The 24,318-nt window shown below is 45.0% G+C and overlaps 1 protein-coding gene across 20 annotated transcripts in view; it reads right to left on the reverse strand.

Annotated features, from left to right (window-relative positions):
- LOC126501214 (uncharacterized) overlaps nt 1-24,318 on the reverse strand; it is a 166,316-nt gene that overhangs the window by 74,777 nt on the left and 67,221 nt on the right. Inside the window, exon 1 of one of the 20 annotated variants that reach the window (XR_007591578.1) lies at nt 22,744-23,168. The exons of 17 other annotated variants lie outside the window; for them this stretch is intronic. Coding sequence is in view for 1 of the 3 variants with exons in the window: in XM_050141761.1 (XP_049997718.1) it covers nt 22,744-22,962 (219 nt within the window). In the remaining 2 variants the exon portion in view is untranslated. Of the gene's footprint in view, nt 1-16,371; nt 17,714-22,743; nt 24,274-24,318 lie in introns of those variants that run through there. 2 more of the 20 variants (XM_050141761.1, XR_007591582.1) reach the window with 2 other exon arrangements.

Below are 24,318 nucleotides of genomic sequence, written 5' to 3' on the forward strand. Positions count from 1 at the left end.
TATATCCACAGCCTAACAGTTATTAAAATACAAAAGGAAAATATTGGTCCAATAAGTAAAATTTTTCTACGGGCTGGAAATGTAAAGCGAAGAATGGGGGTGAAGACAGGGCCCTGAGTGGCCTGTGGGTCTGAAAGCCGGTGGAGGACAGACGAGGAGAGTGGGGGAGAGTGGTGTAAGCCAGATCCAACGCTTAACAACACCGGCTAGACTGAGAGCCCCACCCATACAGGCTTGTTTAGGAGCCCAGAAGGTTGCCTGAGGTCTGCTGGTGAGCCTCCACTAGGGAAGACACAAGACAGAAAATGACAGTCAACACATCTCTGTGACGGCCTCTATCTGCTATCCCTGCACGGTAAGGGAGATATTAATTCTCCTTATTTGGGTATTCTAACTGTCTATCAAGAAAATCGAGCAGAAGCTGGAACACCTGCAATCCTAACAGTCGGGAGACGGAGAGAGAAGAGGCTACGGCACGAGATCCAATCTCAGTGACACTTTCTCGATTCTACAGAAACATTAGACATTAAATATTAAAGATGTTCATGAATTAGGACATTCATTATCACGAGGAGTTAGGTCTCCTTAAGCTAACATTTACATTCAGTGCACACTGAAAAAAAAAACCAATCTGATTGGAAACATGGAACAATGATCACAAAATTCACATCGAAAACAAAAGTTCAGGGTGGGTAAAATGGCCCAGTGTGCACTTGTCACACAGCCTAACAAATTGAGTGTAATCTCTGGGACCCATGTGGTAGAAGAAGAGAAACATCTCCCAGAAATAGTCCTCTGACCTACACACACATACACAATAAATAAATATAATTTAAAAATACAAGATCAAACGGTTGCTGCAAATAATAGGGACATACAACATAAAGTGTCTTCGGTGGTAAGAAATTTATTATTTCAGCTCGCAGGAGACCCAATCTTGGTTATTGCAGCCGCACGATGACATCATAAAGAACTGGGACCTTTCCATCTTTCTGTACAGGCAGTCTCAGTGAGCCAGCTTCCAGTGTGTCTCCTGCAGGGGGACGATGCTGCCGAGTAGCAGGCTTTGTATTTTCCTCCAATTTTACAGAAAGAAAAGAAGGGCAAGTCTCCTTCTTATGGACTTTTTAGAATAAAAAGGATCTTACCTATCCCCTCCACTTTGACTTTAACGTAATCCCATCTACTTCTCGTTGGAAAGATACTGGACCCACTCTAAGGGCTGGATCTAGACTACACAGCACGGGGCCAGGGTCCACAGATGCCTGAGAACAATGGGGATTCCCAATTAGAAAGGAGAAAGACCTCCATCTGTCGGGCAGATGGTCTACCATGAGAGTGAAGAAACTGAAGGGAAATACAAGTCTGGACATAGTTCTACCAAATATCAAAATTTTAAATCAGAGATGGCACAAGAAAACAGATATGAAAAAACCAAACTACTAACTAGGTGTGTGTTGGGATAATTGTATATGCATATACTGTTTTACCCCACAATGGCTTAACTTGATTGAAAGACTTAAATGTGAACTTTAAAATTATATATTCCTCAGAAAAAAATACAGATTATCTTTACACAGTTGGGATAGGAAAGAAATCAAATAAAATACAACAGTATAAAACATGAAAGACAGTAAGTACTACTGTATTTCAGCAATTCAGAATATAAGGGTGCCATTAACAACGTAAATAGGATAAACTTAGATGTTTTCCAAATGTAAAATCATCAAAGTGCTAGTATTGAAAATTATAATGATCTCTTAGAGAACAATGAAAAAAAACTAGAAAGAAAATTGTCAAAAGATTTGAATAAGACATGTCCCAGAAGGAGAAACCTAAAGATCAAACACACAAGGAAATGTTCACTATCTGTAGAAACTATGGTAAAACAAAACTTTAAATGTCATCATTTTATATCTATAAATTGCCAACAAAAATTTTAACTCTGAAAATATCTGATATTTAAAAGATAAAGATAAACAGAAGTCTTAGGAAACCAAAATCAAAACTTACATGGCAATCAATGTTGAGAGCCAGTAGCCCCAACTCTTGGGTCCCCCACCTGTATTAGTGAATCCAATCAGCAGAATCAGCCAAGGTGATGCTGGCCCTGAGGAAACACCTGCCAGTGTCTGAAGGCAACTTTTGTTATCACACATAGGAAGCAGTGATGCTCCAGGAATCTGGGGGTGGAGGGGTGCTGATTGACAGACTACTCCCCAACGAAGAGCTCCCTACCCCCCACGCCAGCAACAGCAGAGAGCTCTGGCCTGGAAACCCCTGGCATCACATGCCCGGGAAACTGGTATGCAAATGTTAATTGCAGCATTGTTTGCTAGAGCAAATAGCAAACTAAAAATAACCCAGGAGTTCTTAAAGTAAGGGACAAGAGGAACTTGCAGAGGGTCAAAGGAGGCACGGATCTACAGCAGCTGTAAGAAAAGAGTTTATTCTTTGTGTTGCAATACGAAATCTAAAAACTGATGATGGATAAAAACCATATGGTGATGCCATGCTTTATATCTTATACTCTAAAAGCTAAGCAATACTATACATATGGCTTATTAATGCAGCCATAAAATGAGGGTATATAGATAATGGGAATGATTTATGACTTATAACAACTTAAAGATAACAATTACTATTATTATTATTATTATTTTGATTTTTCAAGACAGGGTTTCTCTGTATAGCTTTGTTGCCTGTCCTGGAACTAGCTGTTATAGACCAGGCTGGCCTTGAACTCACAGAGATCCTCCTGCCTCTGCTTCAAGAAGACTAGGATTAAAGCCATGCAGCACCACCGCCCAGCAACAGTTACTTTTGGGAAGGGAGGGAGAAAGAGATTGGGGTAGAAGAAAGTGCAACATTACTTAAAGACTTCTTATAACAGATGCACAAATAATTCAAATACTAAGATCTGTACAGGTGGGTGTTTCAAGTGCAGATGTCTGATAAAGCGTTTTCTGTTTGTTTGAGATGTTTCATAATGAAGATATATTTAAACATCTTAAGAGCAACATTTGCAAAAATGAGTGCCTGTGTGTGTGTGTGTGTGTGTGTGTGTGTGTGTGTGTGTGTGATTAGCTGAAAGCTAGTGTAGGGAGTCCTGGCTTCTGAAAGAATCCCATCCCAAAGGAAAAGAGAAAGAGAAGTAGCCCTTCCAGAAAGCTGAGCAAGATTGTGCAAAGACCCTCTTCCAGACTTTCTTGGCTTAAGGAAAACCGACTTTCCTGCGGTCTGGGGCCGGGTAGCCGGACCACTGTCCATGGTCCTATTCTGCCCTTGCAGAATTCAGAGGCAAGCTCAACTCTGCTTGGCAGGAAGATGTGCAAATGTTGTAGACAGAGCCGGGGAGCAGAGAGAAGGGAAATGTGGACACAGCTGACTTGAGTATTTGGACAGAAGCTCCTCCCACCTGCAGCATATGCCACTAAGCACTAAGCAGAAAGAGCTCTGTCTGAAAGACCATTCTCTGTGGTTAAAGAGTGGCTTTCCACAGTGAGGCACGGAGGCCTACCTGGTGAGACAGGGTTGTCATCTCCCCAGCACCTCACATTTACAGCCACGAGCTTTCCTGTCCCAAAGCTTTTATCGTCTCTTCCCTGGAAGACCAGTCAATATTCACCTCTGCTTCTGCAGAAATACACAGACCAGCAAGTCCTCTCTCAGGCTCAGGGTCTATTAGCCAATGTTTTATCCTAAGTCAAGGGGGCTAAAAGAAAGGTGAGGGGAACTCAACGAGGGGAACTCAACGAGGGAAGATCTCTTATGGGCATCCTAGAATAATTGCCCATCTCTTATTTTTAAAAAGGAACAGCATTTCCTGGGATCCCAGGAGGTGTCTGGCGTCACAAAGTGATCTGAGCATGAGAGTGCAGAATACAGTGTTTGGGAACACAGTGCTCCTCGGGGACTTCAAATTAATGCAGATCCAAAACAGCGCTTAACAAATACAAGAGCTGGTCGGAATAAAAAGGGAAAGACAAAGTGAAAGGCATCGGGCCCCACCCCTCACCCCAGCGCTAAGCGGGGAGAATGAGAAAGCAGAACAGGTCAAGCCAGTGAACCCGAGGAGAACCTATAAGCTCAACAGGATGGGAGAGCACAAGGATGTTTACCCTGCAAAGCCGTCACTTTAGAATTGGTTACTTGCACACACACACACGCACGCACACACACACACACACATACACACAACACACACACATCAATAGCTATTTCTGAGAAGACTCCCCACCAAACAAAACCCCTCCGCAGCCCCTCCACTTGTTATCTTCTGTAGATGGAGTCAAAGCCATCTGGAAACAGAGAAACTGTACGGGGGGGGGGGGGAGAGAAAGCACTAGAGTCAGCAGCCATAATGACTCAAACCGGGAATGCAGCACAAGGTGAGAGCTCTAATGGAGATGCCGCGATTGGGTTGCCGACAGTGATTTTATCAACAAGAAGAAACTGTGCTAACAGCTCAGTTCGGCATACTTTAGGTTCCTTGGTAAGTTAGTGAGGGATTTTCACAGGCTGTTTGTTATGTAATGGGGGAGATGCAGCAACACACGGATTCTGTGCTACGTAGGTAAGAAAGCATCCTAACGGAAATAAGTTCTCTGAAGCGGCGCTGCTGCCCCGCCCAGGTGATAGAAGGCCGCTGGAAATGCAGGAGCCTTCCTGGTCCTCAGAGTCAGCTCTCTCTCTCACTGGAGCCTGTGCTTTCTGCTATAACTTCAATCTTGCAGAGGAGGTGGTGTTTAGGGGATTCAGTTTTTAAGTATCTTTATTTTTTAAATTATGTGTGTGTGTGTGTATGTGTGTGTCTTTGTGAGTGCATCTATGTAGGTATGTACAGATGAATACAGGCACCTAGGGAAAACAGAGGTGTTGGATTCTTTCTAGCTGGAGTTACAGGTGGTTGTGAGCCGACTCACTCAGTTTGGAACTGAACTTGGGTCCTCTGCGAGAACAGTCTGTGCTCATCACTATGGAGCCATCTCTCCATCCTGAGTCAGTCGTATACACTAATGTCCAGCTTCTAATTTGGGGTCTCTATAGCCACTACAATTTGCTCACCTTGACACTTGGATGCTCATGCTAGTATTATAGTCACGGGCTACACACCTCTATAGGTAGATTTAAAGGGTCTAGAACTTTTGTTCCACTGTGGAAGTTAAGTCACCAGACGGTTACTTCCACATAGGTATCTAAAGGGCATTTCAAAACTGGCATGGTCAAAGGATGATTCTTGTTCGTTTCCTTAAACTTCTTGTATCAGATAAAATAATGGGCCGAAAGGGAGGTTAACTTTTTAATTATTTTTAAGGAACAAGATATGTGGCTGGGATGTAGCTCAGTGGAGAGAGTGCTGGTCTAGCATGCACAAGGCCCTGGGTTCAATCCCCAGCATTGCATATGACCAGGAAAATGGCAGCTCATAATCTTAGGACTACCGAGGTAAAGGCGGGAGGGTCCAAAGCTATTACTCACCATCCCTCTTCAAGTACATAACGAGTTCAAAGCCGGCCTGGGGTTATATAAGACTACAGATCAATGGATGATTAATGGCGTTGCTTCAGCCACTCAACGATACTACTTAGGACCCAGGCACGCTTTCTACCTTGTCATCTTTAACATGTCGAGCTTTAATTTTCACGCCTTTTTCTTAAAATCAGGATTGCCTACCAAGGTTCCGACAATTGTGATGGAACTCCAGACAGCTACATAGCCCCAAAGGCTTTCACTCAAATCTCATTAGCCAAACAAGACTCTCTTAGAAGACGGGAAATTGAGCACCTATGGAAAGAGAATGGGATTCTTATGACCAACTCATGCCACTGTGATTCAACACTTGGTGCTGGATGCATTAGAGGGCTCTGTCAGCAAGGAGGGCGAGAGGAGCAGCTACTGAGGAGGAATAACAGGGCTATTCCTTACTCTGCCCCTTACTCCCAGAAGAGGGCTTCAGCTTCCCTGGAGCTGGAGTTACAGGTGAACTGCCAGACCTGGGTACTGGGAACGAAACTCAGGTCCTCTGGACTGAGCAGGCGCTGAGTCATTCTCTCCCTGCCCAAGGATGTGTTTACTCTCACTCCTTGACTGTCGATGTGACTAACTGCTTGAGTTCCTGTCTTGACTGCCCCAAAATAATGGACTTGGGGATTGTCAGATAAACTCTTTCCTCCTTTAGGCTGCTTTTTATCAGGTTAACTGTCACAGCAACAGAAATGAACGTCGAACACGTCTTCTCACGTCGCCTGGAATAAACATGCCTAATCACGTAGCCTGCAAGGAGAAGCCAGGGTGCCTGTGTTTTCTAACCCCTCATCTTAGTACATCAGCTTCCGGTGAGCGGGGATTTCACCTGTTGCCGTCACTGCTGTGTCCCTGCTACCTAAGTGATGACACATGTTGAGGTCTCACAGATGTTTCTGAATGAATGCATGCATGCGTGAAGGGTGAGATTTTTAAAACACGAACCTTGGGGGTAAAAACAACATCTGTAACATATTACCAGCCTCCCTGGAATGATCCATTGTGGAGAAAGATTACTAAATTAAAAGACACAGAATGCATATTGCTTCAAGATACCACAGTAAATATCACTGGCTGCAACAGCGATACCCCAACTGTGCCTCTCTGCCCACGCCCTCTCTTCCAAAGTCGCACGTATCATTTGGACTTGAGTTCTGTTACTCAATGCCATCATTAAATGTCTTCTACAGCAGCTGAACTTTCTCTCTGCGACAGCAGGACGGCCTTTTCTCGCCATTTTCTGAACGTCTGGGAGAACTCGAAAGAAACATCTGGGAAATGTCCTCCCTCCCTGCAGTTTTGGCCATGGTTTCAAAAATGGGGAAAGCCTAAATGTTCTTGAGAAAAGATGGGAATATTTAGCCTCTGAAATGCTTTTCATTTTTCTTACATTTTCATATTTTTACATATGCTCCTTCCAAAGGCCAAAGCTATCTCCTCCTCCATAACCAAAATATAAGTTTTCATCGAATAGTTCACCCAGTAAAAATAATGACAAGATCAACAAAATGAATATGGTGTCTTTTTTTCTTCTTTCTTTCTATGAAACTTCCTCGCCTTTTCCTGGCCTTCTCAGTTCTAAGACGGCCGGCTGTGGGCTCAGATTTTGAGATCAGCAGTTAGTGGGGTCCACACAGCTAGCCTACACTGCAGATCTCCAGTACACCTACAGGTCATATAGCACATGGAACTTAAAATGGGGGCGTTCATATCCACAGTAGGGACACAACATCTTAGTAAAGCTTATTCAGCATATCCAAAATGCACCTTGAGAAAAGTCAAGTATCCCTCAAAAGTCACATGCATGTGCTCACATGCTCACACACACACACACACACACACACTCACTTCATGTTTGAACTTCTAGGCATGTTCATCAAATCTAATAAAAGGGCTGGACCTGGAGTCCAGTGACAGGACACTTGCCGAGCAGGATCCAATTCCTAGTACTGTAAAACAAACGAACAACAAACAAAAACACACGGAAATAACAAAAGGCTTACTATCCTCAAAGATCTTCAGTGACTATACTAAAAACAGGAACAAACTATGTTCTGGATTCATCAAAATCTTAGCCTCTGTCCCTTCTTTACACACAACTGTCCTTCTCCAGCACAATGGTGTCCTCTATACACAAGATACCCTGCTTCAACCCTAACCCTAGTCTCTACCTCTTAAAAATCCACAAGCCCTTGGAGCACAATGTGTTTCAAAACAGGCCCATCAACAGGTTTTTTAAAACCATGTATTGTTGAAAAGTATCAGGGTGCAGACCCCCAAATACATATGCATTTAAAAATAAGATCTACATGTATGTTTAAAAACTCAACAATGAAGGGGAAAAAAATAAACTCTTTGATATAGCTTTATCAGGAGCTTGTTTCCAGACTGTATCTCAAGTTTACTGAATGATTATTTTACTACAGTAGGAGAAACTGTGACCATGGTTGCTCCAGACTGGTTACCCAGGGAAAGAAACACTGATCTAGGGACTGCTGTTGAGGGATTTTAGTCCCCAGTGAGTCGACCTGAATCAATGGAGACTACTCAGGTAGCCTGGGCTAGTCAAGTAAGTACTTTAAAGGAACCATTTTCCTCAGCTGGTAGAAAAGGAAGCTGAGATTCCAGATGGGAGAAAGATGTCAGGGTGCTCGCTGGTTGTGGAGATGGAAAACTCGGGGAAGAAGGCACAGCCCAGTCGCTAGGAGCAGCTGACATTGCAAGCCGTTTTTCTTCCCCTGGGCACCCAGAAGAAAGGTGAGTCTAAACTGACGTCTCGCTTTCTAGCTTCAGAACCTTAAACAGAAAACCCAGCCATGGCCACCTGGACTCCTAGGATGCCTGGAATAGTGAGATCCACTAAAGACCTGGGGTGGTGCTCCAATCTCTCAAATCTGTGGTCATTTGTCCCATCGCAGCAGAAAACCAATACATCCCCTCAGCTTCCCCTATCTTGAAATAAAGTCAACAGCACCTGGCTATTCCTAAGAAACATTGCAAAACCAATGTGAAGCGTCAATAAGCATGTTGCAAGTTTGGCTGGAAAGAAACGTAGAAAGTTACAGCTACCTACTGAGACGCTCCTCTTAATTACAATGCCCACTGAAGTTCAATCAGGAACAAGGAGACGCTTTGACCCCAGGTACAGTGGCTCTGGCATACTTCTTGCTGATGCAGGACAGAGCTAACTTTAGAAGCCACATCATTGGGGCCGAGAGCATGGAACTGTCCCTTCAGGGAGGATGTAAGCAGCCGCTTTTCCAGTTCACAAAATGGTCTGCAGAGTTTATCTTGCCTCTACATTTCAAATTCTGATTTTTTTAAAAAAAATTTTTAAGCTTTATTTCTGTAGGAGCCAGGCATGATAAGCTAAGTAGAAACAGACCACCCAACCAAAGGAAGTTCTTCACTTCCAACCATTATCACCTGCCAGTGTAGGACTCAGCCATGGATAAGTTTAATGGAGGCCTAGTTTCAGTAGTTTACCCTGAAGCAATACCTGATTGCAGGAAGGACCACAAACTGAGATTACCCGAGCACCACCCAAGAACAGACCATCCAAAGGAAATGCCTAACGTTCCAACCCCTGTAGATAGGATCACCTTTCAGCCCACACTCATCAAAACACCCCTTGACAAATGTCAGCCAATCAGGGGTCCTGAACCTCAGAAACCCCTCACCCCCACCTTTATTACTATAAAAACCCAATCCAATTCTAACTGTGCTCTTGGGGGCTCTCTGATTATTCCAATACACTGGACATGCTGAGAGACCGAGTTTGCAAACTTGCATAAAATAAAGGCTCTTTGCTTTTACATACCGGACTCAATCCTTATTGGTTTTGGGGATTTAGCAGATCCTGGCATAACAATTTCCCTTCCTGAAAAAACGACCTTCTCCTTGGAAAATTCTGTTAAAATTTGGCAGGCTATTTCTGATCTTGAAAAAAAATATCACGAGAGAAGAGACAAGGGGGATCATACACAACTGATCACTGAGATGAGAGAAAGGCTCACAACAGGTCACAGACATTCTGAGCACACACTCCTCTCTAGACAGGGAAGAGGGTGCCACTGAACCTGCTAGCTCCGATTTCTCCTCCAGAAAGTGAGAGGTAAGCATGGACACTGATGAGTGCAATTCAAGAGCAGATGTGGTTTAAACAAAGCTAGGCGGAGAAGAGAAGGGGTGGAGAGTTAAGGAACAAGAGGTTGTATCCAGAGTGAGAGCACTCCAATTCAGGAGTCAGCTTTCCACAGAGGAAGAACTGGCTGCAAGCTTGGGGAGGAAAACAGCGTGGTCCTAGGCAAGGGACTGCAAGTGATACCAAGGCCCCAGGTTGTGGTTTACCTGGGCCAAAGTGGTAATTTTTCAATGTTCTCAGCACAAGGCCTGGACGGTGGAACACTCAATTAATGATGGCTGCCCTGTGAGCAGGCAAGCTCCTTCCCTATGCTTGCCCCAGAGTTCCTATCATCATCTCTATTTGAACATATACAATCCTACTCGCTAGATCCAAGCAACACCTTCAAAACTAAAGACAAGAAGTCATTATCCAGCCCGGAAGCCCACAGCAAGGACAGGAGTACTTACTAGACTCACAGGCGGAAGGACTTACAGGCAACCATCCACAAATAAAGATTTAATTCTAAAACAATCCTATTTTCTGGCCCCATCAGTTGACAATGACTTGGCCATTGAAGAAGATATTTTTCCAACAAGGTCCATTTTCTTGGCTCTCCTAAGCCATTAATTATGACCATGTTTTCCCAAATGTGGAAATTCCCCTTGCTCAGATACAACCACTTGCTGGCCAACCCTCCTTTCCTGAGAAACCTCCACAGCACAAAAATATTTTTGTTTTCCCCAACTGCCTACAGGGAAAATTTCCTCACTCTTTTTTTCCCCTCTTCCTTTAAAGCCTTCTGGCAATTTCCAGGAATACAAAGTAAGGCATCACTACTTACATAGATTACTGGAGAGCCGCTGAGACATCCTGCATCTCACACGACAAGAAGAGATAGGAGCTTCGGATTTCACATTAAGAAAACCACGTCTATGAGTTTCTCTTAATCAAGGGAGGCAATCTGACTAAAATCAAAATGCCTCCCACTCCTCCCCAAGAATATGTTTCTAGGACCATGATAAATATTGGTGGCAAGGGTGTAGGGTGTCCCCTCTAGATAAAGTAGCATCACACAAAATGTGATAAAAAACATAGGCAAGCCTTTTATGAACACAGGCACTAAAGCAGATCTACGACATAGACAGATCAGTCTCAAACAGTAAAAATCTTAGAAAGGAGGCAGGATATATCTCGTGTGATAAAGAGTCACCTTTTAAAGCACTATGATCCACAGAACTCAAGTTTTAGAAGGCTGGTGGGTGTGATGGCTTGTGAGTCCAGAGAGCTTGGTGGGATGGAGTGTGACTTCACAGAGTTTGGCGTGATGGCGTGTGACTCCACGGAGCTGGGCATGGTGGCGTGTGACTCCATGGAGCTGGGCGTGATGGCGTGTGAGTCCACGGAGCTGGGCGTGATGGCATGTGAGTCCACGGAGCTGGGCGTGATGGCGTGTGACTCCATGAGTTCACTGGCCAGCCAGTTTACTGTACTTGGTGAGTTTCAGTCTAGTAAGACACCCTATCTCAAAAAACCAAAACCCCAATTTTTAAAAGGGATAAATAATTAAGGAAACAAATAACTCGGGGAGTTGGGGGCAGAGCCTGAAGACTAAGACCTGAGGCGGTTCTCGGCTCCTGCATGCATGTGCAGCGTGCACGTGTTCCTTGTGCGCAAACAAACACACAGAATGTTAGATGAGTCATCCAGGTTGCCTTATTCCTGTTCCGAGCTTGTGGAGCAAGGCTGACGACAGCAGAGGAACCCTGGAGATATTTTGTTCTTTTCAGAACATTCAAGAAGCATTTCTGTGCCAGAAACTAAATTTAGTTGGTAGAGAAGGGGTGATAGAGCGATGAATCAGACCGGGTGTGTGCCCCCCCCCCCCGCGCCCAGTCTTTACAACCTAGTCAAAAAGGCAAGATGTACACCCCAGTTTTCGGGTTGAGGGAGCTATACACCCCAGTTTTCGGGTTGAGGGAGCTGCCAATCCTCCCTTCCCTTGGAGAACTCTGGCAACAGCTGGAGACATTTTTGATTATCAGAACTGGAGGGGGACGTGCCATTGGCACCTAGAGGATACAGCTAGCCATCCGATACTGCAAACACAGACTTCCAATGACAGAGAATTATCCAGCCTCAAAGTCAATAGTGCCAAGACCAAGAAGCCTTATTCTAGCTGTATTAGCTAGACTAGAGGACTTATTGATGGTCTGCTCAGTGAATTGATTGATTGGTGGTGGGCTCCATGGTAAGTGACTTTCACCCTAAGACCCCAGTCACTCTGCATGTACTGTCACCCACAATATCTGCCAAGGTTCTTTTGAACACATGCACATTTAGATGGTGCCAAAGAAAGCGTGAGTTCAGGAGACACCGGGCAACCTGAGTGGCAATTTAGGGTGAAATGTCAAAAAGATGACATTTGGGATAGACAGGCTTAAGGGTAGCACATTCACCCAGCATGCTTTAGGTTCAGTACCCAGCATGGGAGGGGTTGGGTTCCGAGGAACAAAGTTTTTCTAGATGATGTCAGGGCACTAAATGTTCAGTGAAAGTGAACCGAACATAGCAGCTATGCTTAGCAACACTTGTTTATCTGAAAGAAGTCAATTCTTACAAAAACAATCCCGGTGCCGGCGTCTTGGAAATTCCTCATTGTAGGCTGGGATTACATACAATACCATGAAGAGGGTTTGAGATCGGCATTCAGAATGTTCCAGACTTCAAATTAGTTTGTTCTTTAAAGCATCGGAGTAGTGATTTTGAACAAAGTTTGAAATTTCAACTATTAAAAAAATGAGATTATCACTTGATGAATTTAGGAGAAAGAGGGAGTGGGATTTTAAAGCGGATCCTGAACATTTTATATATGATGCGGTTCCTGCTCCTTCTATGCAGTAACAGGCATAACAGAGCTTCAGTTGTGAGCATGTACCACGTGCTTTTGTTATATCTGCATAGCTTCACAGAATCTGACAGAGACTACCTAAAGGAGCACAGACACATCCCTTTGTTTCTTCCTCCCGTCCTCCCCCCTCTCCCTCCTTTCCTTTTCAAATTTTTTTCTAGTTTTGTACATTTATTTGTTTGTTTGTTTTACATGCATGGGTGTTTTTCATGCCTTGTCTCCCTCAGAGGCCAGAAGAAGGGGTCAGATGCCTTGGGGAAAAGAGAGAGATACAGGTTGCTCTGCGCCACTGTATTCCTCCTGAGAATAGAGCCTAGGTCCTGTGGAAAGGCAGCCAGTGTTCTTAACTGCTTAGTCATCTCCCTGGCCTCGCCTTTTTAAATAAAATTAAATCATTTTGAAGTTTTAGAGAGAGAGAGCCCCATACTGTACCCCAGTTTTGTCCAGAGCTATGTAGCCCAGGCTGGCACGAAACATGCGGCAACCTTCCTGCCTCAACCTCCCAAGTGCTGGATTGCTGGCTTGTGTATGACTTACTATGTCTGGCAGAGAGGGATTTGTTTTGGCTCATGGATTTGGAGGGTTTCAGCTTATTGTGGAGGGAGGGTATAGTGGAGGAATTGGGATTGTGGGAGCAGGAGAGAGATATTTCAGCTCTGTAGGCCGGGCAGCAAAGACTATGCTAAAGCCAGGGGGCCAGGCTACAACTTTCAAAGGCCCAACCCTAGAGACCCACTTCCAGGAGCTAGGATAGACCGCACTTCCCAGGGTTCTACCACTTCCCTTAATGGTGCCACCAGCTTAGAGACAAACATTCAAAACCTGAGCCTGGGGGAGGGGGGAGTGAGGGGTGTTTCAGATGCAAACTACAGCACAAGTCACTATTAGAGAAGAGTTCTCTTTTAGTTTGGGATTAATTAAAAATAAAACTATATTATCAAAGCTAAATACATCAGTAAAAAGACATGATCTACTTTACTAAAACTATTTTTTTTAATTTATTTGTTTATTTATTTATTAAAGATTTCTGTCTCCCCTCCCCCCCCACCGCTGCTTCCCCTTTCCCTCCCCCTTCCCCAATCAAGTCCCCCTCCCTCGTCAGCCCCAAGAGCCATCAGGGTTCCCTGCCCTGTGGGAAGTCCAAGTACCACCCACCTCCATCCAGGTCTAGTAAGGTGAGCATCCAAACTGCCTAAGCTCCCACAATTAACCTTCATCAGGCGACGAAAGGAGACAGAGACAGAGACCCACATTGGAGCACCGGACTGAAATCTCAAGGTCCAAATCAGGAGAAGAAGGAGAGAGAGCACGAGCAAGGAACTCAGGACCGCGAGGGGTGCACCCACACACTGAGACAATGGGGATGTTCTATCGGGAACTCACCAAGGCCAGCTGGCCTGGGTCTGAAAAAGCCTGGGATAAAACCGGTCTTGCTGAACATAGCGGACAATGAGGACTACTGAGAACTCAAGAACAATGGCAATGGGTTTTTGATCCTACTACTAAAACTATTAATACATCTTTTTCAGGAAAAATGGTGAGGTAGTCTAATATTCTAATGCCAATGAAATAAACAGCCATTGTTACCGAGAAATCTGTAATTTTGATGAAGCAATTACCTTCGCTGTGCTCTGTGGGTTACCCAGGAGACAGTGGCTTTCTTCTTTGGCCTATCTGACCTGTACGTAAGTTGGTGAGTAAGTCAGGAAATGGCCTGTAATTGTGTATTAGTACTCATCAAATACAAACGGGAAGGGGGAACTACCGCACAGATCTCAAAGACAAATACCTAGAATAATCTGTCATTTGGATTAGCATTGCTGTTCTCTGAATGTAGCACACATTATAGAGACCACAGGGAGCTTGGTGTTCGCAACACGAAGGAGCAGAGCTTGGGAATTTTCCAGTCAAATTTTTTGCCTAATGCGAATTTAGTAAAGCGTGCTTAGGAGCAAAGACGGACTGTTCTCTTTGCTCCTCATAGAGGAATAAATAAAGAAAATCATTTCAGCTTTACATAACAAAGGCGATCTCATGGAGGATGGGGGCCCTGAGTAAATAAATGGGATTTTAAAATGATGCACATTTTTAATACCAAAAATTCAAAATTTAAAGGAATAAGATTTGGACCGAGGCAGTTTGCCAAGGGAGCTTGCCTATCATCAATGAGGTCCTGGGTTCAGAGCAACCCTTGCAAAGAACTGTCTTGGGAAAACATCTCATATTTTCAGAAAAAGTGCTGGAACTGGGAGCCCAGGAGGTGTTCCAGCTGGTAAAATCATGATTGGAGTTCAGTTTCCCAGCACCCACATACAGTTGGGTGTGGCAGTCAGTGCCTGTAATCCCAGCATTGGGGAGATGGAGACAGGAGCCCCCCCCCCCCCCCAGGATTCAGGCCAGCCTGTGTAACTGGATGGGGGAGTTCCAGGTTCAGTGAGAGAGTATGTTCCAAAAGTTAAAGCAGAGAGGAACTGAGGAAGACACCCAAGGAAAGCCTCTGACTTGCCCCACACGTTCACCCACACACGTGCACACACACAATACAAACCTTCACACACACAAAAGTGTTGTAATTTGTTAAAGTGTGCCATCATTGTTGCCTCCTTTTGGATTTTCTTCTATTTCCTATTCTAGGGATAATGTCTGGGGTGTTTAATAACTCATACAGTGAGGCACTGACCAGTCAAAAGGAATGCCCAAGTAACCAGAGTGGCTCAACTAATATGCACAATCTAGACAGCAGCTTGCGTTATTTAATATAGTCCAGAGTTTATTTCTAAACTGAAGACATTAAAAAACATACATCCTTTACTGCAATATGGTTCAGAACAGAGGGGCTGAACTGAGGATTAGAATATGTGTATACAGAAGAAAATTCAAATATTCTCAAGGCTTATTCAAGTCAGTGTTATAATTGCTTATCAACTGAGAATTCTAATTAATTGCCTTCCTATCATAGCTTTCAGGTGGGCTTTTTAAAAATTAAAATTAAGAGTTTGGGTTTCCTTATTGGACTTATAAAGCGAAACATTACAGCTAAACTACCCTAGCACTTAGAAGGTTTGAACGTGAATCTCATATTCAAGGCCAACCTGACTACTTAGTGAATTTTAGGCTAGCTCTGGCTATTTAGTAAGACCCTGTGTCAACAAACAAACAAACAAATTAGTAAATAAATGGGCTGATAAAGTGGTTTAGCGAGTAAAAGTCTTGCTGCACAAGCCTGAAGACCTCAGTTCAGTCCCTCAAACCAACAAGGTAGAAGGAGGGAACTGGCTCCCAAAGACTGAACTCTGACCTGCTGTGGGATAATGCTCTTGTACACCGTGAAGATTTGTCACTCGTATTGGTTTAATAAAATGCTGATTGACCAGTAGCCAGGCAGGAAGTATAGGTGGGGTGACCAGAATAGGAGGATTCTGGGAAGAGGAAAGGCAAAGAGTCAGTCACAGCCAGACTCAGATAAAGCAAGATTGGAATGGCTTACTGATATAAAAGGTACCAAGACAACATGGATAAACATAGACAAAAATTGTGGGTTACTTTAACAAGAATTATGGGTTACTTTAAGTTGTAAGAGCTAGTTAATAATAAGCCTGAGCTAATAGACCAAATAGTTCATAACTAGTATAAGCCTCTATGTGTTTCTTTGGGACTGAACAGCTGCAGAACTGGGTGGGACAGAAACTTCCCTCTACACTGATCACATTGTGCCCTGCAAACACACACACCCCACATTCTCACATGTACACCCACACAATAAAAAAACAAACCAATAAGCTTTTATTTCTACATCTGAATTTCTACAATGTTCTCCTAGCATTCACAAAAAAAAAAAAGTTATCTTTAGGTGATGGAATACAACATAGTTTCACATTCTCTCTGTGAAATTCAGCATATGAATGTCTTTACAAGTCATTAAATAACAATCATCTAGAAATCCTCTCGATTCTACTTATTTAGCCAACATCTCAGTTCAAGCTTCTTGCCTCTCCTAACTCATCGCCCAAATTTGCTTCTCAAAAACTCATTGCCACTTCCACTGCCGTGAGTCATCTGACAGGAATCTCGCATGTATCCACAGGGAAAGGACGGGCTAGCTGGCTGCTTTCTCGTGGCCCTTGACCTCTGCGGAGCTTCTCCTCTGCTAGCTGCATTCCTGGTGTCATCATCACTCGTCGGTTCAAAACACTGCTGCACTTTCCACAGCCTTTTAAAAGGAGGCGCACAATACAGAGTATTTAGAAACTTGGGGGCTCAGGGCTCAGCTTAAGTAGTACTTGCAAACCTTGGACTGTCATTCAAGGCAGGGTCCCTGCATGAAATAATCTCATAATTTTTTGTGTTGCATAGGTGTGTTAGCGGGTAAAAGGATGAACCAAGAAGACATCCGGATGATGCTCAGACACTCAGGCTTCTGGGAACATCTCACTGTTTTGCCCACATGGTGTGATAAGTAGGCAACTTGAACCAATCAAATCTAAGTATCCTTTAGCCATATGACTCAGCTTCCCTGCTCTCCCCAGGGACCCTAAGGGGTATACTTCCTTGAGACTATGTAGTAGCAGGATCCTCTTCCTCTTCCTCCTCCTCCTTTTCTCACTGTCTTTATAATGCCATGTGTGCTCTAGTGGTCCATCTAAATAAAGTGAGGGTAAGAAATAGGATGAGTTTTTGCCATGGGAAAAGTCTCAGAGTCAGGCCGTATGACTTCCAGGTATGGCTCTGAAGGGCACACGCCCATGAAAAAGGACTTGAGTGGATGGACCTCTCGTTTCCATCTTTGGATTCTGCGATTTGAGTGGTTCTCTCGTCTTCATCTTCAGATTCTGTGCTCTGAACTCTGCTCGTCCTTCTTACGATTTATCATCCTGGAAGGGTGACAGTCTCTACTGGCCGCCATCCTCACTTGGTGTGTCTCTACTGGCCGCCATCCTCACTTGGTGTGGAATCAGAGGCTTCTCTCTGTGAGAGCACCAGCTCTGAGAGCTAAACAGAGGCGGGGAGGTGGGCGGACGAGCACTTGTGGGGATGTGGAGCTGTCCAGCAGAGAAGGAGCTGCAACAGTCAGGTCCCGGAGAATCACACTCAGGGTGGCAGCTGGCAGCGGGGATTCCGGGAGAGCATTCCTAACCAGAAGAATGTGTGGATGCCTGCAGGTAGACAACCGTTTTTCTTTTACCTTAGGTTGCAGCTACTCACATAATCCTTGGTCTTAAAATATGAAATGGACAGTTCAGAAATGAAAAAGTTGTAAGTTTGAAATCGCGTACCATTCTGAGAAGCATGATGCAAGCTCAGGCCATGCCCTCCTGAGATAGGTATTATCCCCTTGCCCAGGGTGTCCACATTGTAAGTGGCACGTGAGCCACTTATCAGCCACCTTGGCTAGCATGTTGACTGCCATGAGGTCAAAGAGATTCCTCGAAGTAACCTTAGTTGACTTACTCATGGCTTGAAGGCACAATGGTGCAGACAACAAAGAAATCATGAAGAATTTCCTTTAATTGAAAAGGTGAACTCTGTTGGCTTGCTAAGGAAAGGAAGAAGTAGATGCGGAGGTTTTGGAGACATACAGGAAAAACAAATCTATCTGTAAAAGGGTAGAAAACAAACAGGAAGCCTGTGTGTGCTAGCTTTACTATCAATTCCAAACTGCAAAAGTTACGGTTATCACATACAGTAAGTGCTTGGTTATGATGGAAAAGGAGTTAAATACGGGCCTTGGTTCTATGGTTTCAGGCATCTACTGACTATCCAAGTATATCCTGTGTATGAGGGAGACTACTGTGCCCAATCTACGTATGTGTTCACCCACCCACCCACCCTGAGGGGAGGTGAAGAGAGAGAGGAGAAGAAGGAAAAAAGGGAAGGAAAAAGGGAGACCTGAGGAGGAACGGAGGCAAAGGCAGGGTTACCATACACACAAGCAGTCTCTCAGCTTGTTACGTTGATCCACTTCCTATCTGCATGTGTGGGTGTGCACAAGTGCACGCTCACACACACACATACTACACACACATACATGACAAATAAACATGCCCTGTGAGTGTGTTGCAGCTTCGGTATTTATGCTCTACAATCAAAAAATAGTCATTTTAAGCACTTTGGGGGGGGGGAGTCAAAGGTTTTCTTCCAACAGTGAGTGTATAACTTAAAATTTAAATACCAAGTACACGTGTTCTATAAAAGTCCCTTTGTCCCCTTTCTAAGCAGCAGGTGCATCCCTTTGGTGCATGCTCACTTGCTTGATAAAACACAATAATCTATTGCACAATTATTTTTATCAAGCAACTTGATACCTAGACATATTTGTCTCTCCTTTTCCAAAGGAAAAACCAACATGACCACAAATACCCTAGAGCTGGGAAAAGGGCCGGAATTGGGAGCATTTCTTGTCCAGATTTCATATCCCAGGCAATTAAATATCATCCCAATTTTCTAGGCACATTCAATTGATGATAGAAAAGCAAAGTATCCCTTTGTCATTTTAAAATACTTAAAAACTATAAGCTAATAAATAATATTTTTATTTCAAAACTGAAAATCCATTAGAGAAAGTGTGGGAAATAAAAAAATATGTATACCTCAAAATAAAAACTTTGAAGTCTTATTTCAAGATCACTGTTTTCTGAATGAAAAAAAAAGAGCAAAGTAAAAATAATGTTTGGTCCAAACTAAAAATCATTGCCTACAACGACCTACTCTTTGAGTCCGGGGAGCCAGGGTCTAGGTACGCAACCATGCTACTGTGCTACCTCCCCAGCCTGTTGACATATCTGAACCAGCTCCTTTAGCATCCTCTCTTCTTGGAGACCAGTGGACAGGAAGTTATCGATGGAGTGCTAGATCCAGCAGGAAGGTTGTGGGCAACTCTTCATCTTTCTCTTCATAACCAGAGACCCAAGAAACCCTAAAAAGGAACATGGTATCCCAGGACAGCTTTCTTTCTGTGAACCAACACCAAGGGTTCCCCACTTGGGACAGCTGTCGTCAGCCACGTGCTTCTCCGAGCAAAGAGCCCCACAGAGGAGGAAGGTAGCTCTAGCCTGAAAAAGTCTTTTATCCTTCGTGATTTTGATGCCTTTAAATTTGTCACCTGAATGCGATATTAACATAATCGTCTGCGTTTTCTGCTAATGAATGCACCTGCTTCTAAGACTTTATTTTAGCAGTTTTAATGAGCTCTTCAAAAGAGTTTGCCTGGACTCGCTGCATGGCTAGAGAGAAGGCAGCTGTAAGCAACTAACACTGCGTTCAGAATTCGAGGGAAGGTTCTGTGAAGTTGTTAAACTTGAGACGCAGTATCTACCCATCTGTCTGCAAGGAGATGGAGCTGAGCTGTAGCTACAGCAACTGGGAAAAGCGCTAGCGAAAGCGGACCTGGCCAGAGAAGCCTCTTTGCGGCTTGGCCAAAAAGAATGGGCCTCAGGCAAGTCTCTGAATCTCAATTTTCTCATCTGTATAATATGGTGTCTACTTGTTCGTGATGGTTTCATGCCTCATGTGATAAACACTCGATAACGTCGCATTTCCTTATACCCCAGTGTTCATTCTGAAGGAAATGCGATTTAATGAAGGGCCACCTATGGCTGGGATTCACGTAAGTGAACAATCCATCCCTGGGAACCATGGAGACAGAAAGGAAACGGGTGGTGGCCAGGTTCCGGAAGGAGGGAGCGAGCACCAGGCAGAGGCTGCTTAATGGATACGAGGCTTCCCTTTGGGGGTGATAAAAATGTCTGGGAACTGGATACAAGGGGAAGTTTGCAGTGTCACAAAGATGCTAAAGGCCTCTGTGCTGCTGCCTTTAAACTGGTGAACATTCTGATGTGAGTCTCACCTAAGCAGGAAACAAAAGCACTCCCCTCAATACAGAAGGGGACGACAAAAGGATCAAGCACATGTCTTAGGACTGCAGGTCCTAAGAGGGCTCTAAGGTGAATAGTGACTCATCAAGCCTCCTGCGAAGGAAACCAATCTGATCTCCTCTACCGAAGCCGTCAGGATGTCCTTTCAATGCTGAGTCACACCTTGCTTCAGGGTGAAAGCATCCCAAGGAAGAGTCATCAACCAATCCGCGGATGTTCAAACCCCTACGCCATCCTGAAAGACTCGGAGGATTTCACAACGCTCTGCGGGAGCTAGCATAGTAGGACAGACACGCGGTGCTTCATGTCATCATATCCGTCCCCCCGTTGCTACCCTCTGACTTCAGTCACATTTGCGTGCTGTTGTCTGGGACCTCCACCTTCCCTTCCATGTGGTTCTCTGTGGAACTTTCATTGCAAAAATCTAATGTCAGAACCAATAAACTGCCCCAACCCCAACTCCATAAGAGGTGAAAGCTAGGACAAGCGCTGCCTTAAAAACCATGTACAGAGAAGACCTCGAGATCATGAGGCGGGAGCACCCTAGATTGATGGTGTCCCTCTCCCTCTCCCCCCTCAAAGGTGAGATAGCTGCTAAGAAAATCTCCAATTCCCTTTGAACTTTATTTCAGTAGCACTGAACAAGAGCGGCAGCAAGGCCTCTCTGGAAGCCTCTCCTAACAGGACGCTGGGTAAGGGTCTTCCCTAGGAGTTGGGGACTGGCTCATCGGCCATTCACCCACACTCCTCAACTGCAGCACCATGCAGGAAACGGGCCCAGCCTAGGAATCATCACCAGCTGAACATGGGTTTCTCTGAAAAGGTCCTGACTTCTAGAATTCTCCAAGCCAAGGTTTCTGGCAACTCCGCGCACTCCTACATTCTAATAGAGCCCCTCGATCCAGACTGAGGTGAAACATCTCTCCAGAGGACTTTGCAGTTCTGTTCTGAGACCTCCGCTGTGTAATCTGAGCTCACCTCCAGCCACCCTCTGGCACTGTTCAGCCACCAGGGCACCGGCTGCATGCTGACGAAGGTCTCGCTATACAGCACACTGTGGGCCTCAGAAGGGCAGCATCAGCATCACCTGGAGAGCATCTTCAGTTGGCAGTGCAGGCCAGGTCCCACCATCAGCCTACTGCATCAGAGCCTACAGCTCAGATCAAAGTTCAGGATCTATCTGCTGGAGGTTGCTATGGCCGGCAAGGTGACTCACCGTGTCGGGTTCCCAAGTTGTATGGTGCACTTTGCACTTCAAGGTTCTAACATAGATCTCCCTGCAGTGCTCCTGGGCAGGCTAGCTCTGCTCTGGATGAGTTCCCACCCAGTATGCCTCTTGGTGATCTCTGTGCTCCTGTGTGCTGAGTGGTCACACATTTATACAGCACGGCCTCCTGTTAAGCGAGCTACGCCCACCCCCTGGGTCATCGTGCCCTCCTGTTCCCACAGCTCTAGTGGTACCATGTTCATAAATTGTCATCAAAGAAGGAAATCACCAGAAGGGGGAAAAATAATGTCTATAAACCTGCATAGTTTAGAGCTAAAGAATATGTTAAAATTTTCCATTGTGGAAATTTCCCAGCTACTGGGCTCTTTAGATTTTTTTTTTTTTTTCAGAGCCGCAAGCAAAGAATGGAAATTTCCAAAGGCAGCATCAAGAGCTGCTGTTCTGCTGACTGTCTCGCTCAGCCAGGGTCATCTGCTTCTCTAAGACATCAAGGAATGCCAAGGTAGGTCTGAGAGAACACACAGGCTTCCTCCAAAGGCAGGAAGGAGAGCCGGGAGGTGGAGAGGGGCGGCAGAGGTCACAGCCCCTGCTCCCTCCCCCTGAACAGGAAGTTTATCCTACTTGGCTTCTTTCCAGGGGCAGCTGGCTGACAGGATTTTTTTTTTTAAAACATTCCTAAGGTGGAGATACACAAATATGAAAGAAATAAACATTTGTTGGGGTCTAATCTTGAAAGCACTACCTGGTAGGTTTATCATTCCATCTTTAGGTGACTTGCCCAAATAAACGGTTTTGTTTGTTTGTGACTGTGCCTCACCTAGGCAGGCTGGCCTTGAACTCCTGGCCCTCCTTCCTCCACCTCCCAAGTGCTGGGATCACAGGCGCGTGTGCCAGTACCTCCAGAGTTAAATTCTGAGTTTAGAGTCTTCAGCTATACCTCCCAAGACAACCGATCTTCCTGTCCGCCTCCCCTCAAACCAAATCATCCACAAATATCCCAGCAGGTTCTGTCCCCACCTCAGCACTAACATCAACAGCCCTGTTCCTTTCCACTGTAGCTACGTAAAAATACGTTCCAACTCACAGCTGGTCCTGCTGCCTGAGTCAACAGGCATTGAATAGTTCTCTGAGATCTGGCATGTTCCTTCCACCCACGGACGCTGCTCCTACAGAAGGCTGATGGCAACAACTCCATGGAAGTTGGTGTCAAGGCGTCAGGATCCTGCAGATGCCCAAGGACCCCGAGCGGCTTGGGAACAGAAAGAATATTTTCAAACCGAAGCCATGTGGTTTCTGTCTGCATTGTTTGGAAGTTTTGTTTTTGTTTTTTCACTTTTCAGAACATTCTTAAGAAACAGATGCTACCTGTGAGTTCTGTCTTCTGACATGCCCTGGTCCCAGGGAAAGGACGGCTATGGGAGGTTTTTGACATCCTTATTGTTACTTATATTACACATTACTTATTGAGACAAATTTGCTAACAGTTAAAATTTTCTGGCAATAAGCTTTAAAAGAAACCACATGGCGGCAGCTCCTGCCTATAATCCTAACACCTGGGAGGCTGCAGTGGAGGACTCCACGAGTTTGAGGCTAACCAGGGCTACATGGTGATCAGAGGAGGAAAGGGGGTTAGGAAGGTAGCTCAGCTGGTAAGATGCCTGCTGTGTGAGCATCAGGACCTGGGATCGGATGCCCAGTACCCTGTTAAAGTCAGGCATGATGGCATGCATCCCTAACCCCAGTGGTGGGGCGGCAGACACAGGAGGCTTCCTGGAGCTCACTGGCCTGTCCGTCTAGCCAAACCGGTGAGTTCCAGATTCAGAGACACCTTGTCTCAAAAAGTAACGGGAGGGGGGAGTAATTGCGGAAGACATTCAATGTCTACCTCTGAGCTCCCCACACATGTCCATGTACCCTACAAACACGTACATATACCATGGGGAGGGGGAGGGGAAGAGGAAGGGGAAGAGAGAGAGAGACCTAAATGGAGTTGGGAAAGCCATCAAATGGCTAATGATGGCTGTCACTTCAGTCCCGTCTACATGTAGCAGCAACAGTGCCAATTCCAACAGCACCTGTAACAGTAGCGAGGCATAGAATGACGGCGAGAACATCCAGTGTAGGTCTGCTTAGACATTAGCCCCCACAGCTGTTCGGTGTCCATCACCGGGGGCGTCTGTGATAACGATTTGCTTTATACCTTTAATGGGTTAAAATCAAGCCTGGTTCCCCGGTGAAATTCATCAGGTGGTACTAGAATGGGGGTCTGGGTCTCATCCGACAAGCCTCATTTTACCCCTCCTCTGTATCTGTCATGTACTAGAGGATAATGGTCGCCTCAGTAGAAGACACCGATGATTCATAGCTGTGGGTGGGGCTGAGCAGACATCTATGATGAATACATCTTTCCACTTGAGACCACAGAGATGATATTTAAAAAAAAAAATCCGTGCTTGGAATGCATGCTGCTTTGGATTATGATTGCTCGTGATTTCAAACACGGCCCTGGTTCCGTCCCTCCGGTCCCCTGCTGTTTGCAGTGTCACTAAGCGGCCGGCTCTAATCAAGAACCGGAGCCCATTTCCAGACCCTTCCAGTCCACGCTGGCCTCTTGCCTCTCTCTCTCTCTCTCTCTCTCTCTCTCTCTCTCTCTCTCTTC

The sequence above is a fragment of the Alexandromys fortis genome, unplaced genomic scaffold (genome assembly GCF_014885135.2).
Source record: "Alexandromys fortis isolate MF-2015 unplaced genomic scaffold, M_Fortis_MF-2015_v1.1 scaffold_44, whole genome shotgun sequence".
Lineage (NCBI taxonomy): Eukaryota > Metazoa > Chordata > Mammalia > Rodentia > Cricetidae > Alexandromys > Alexandromys fortis.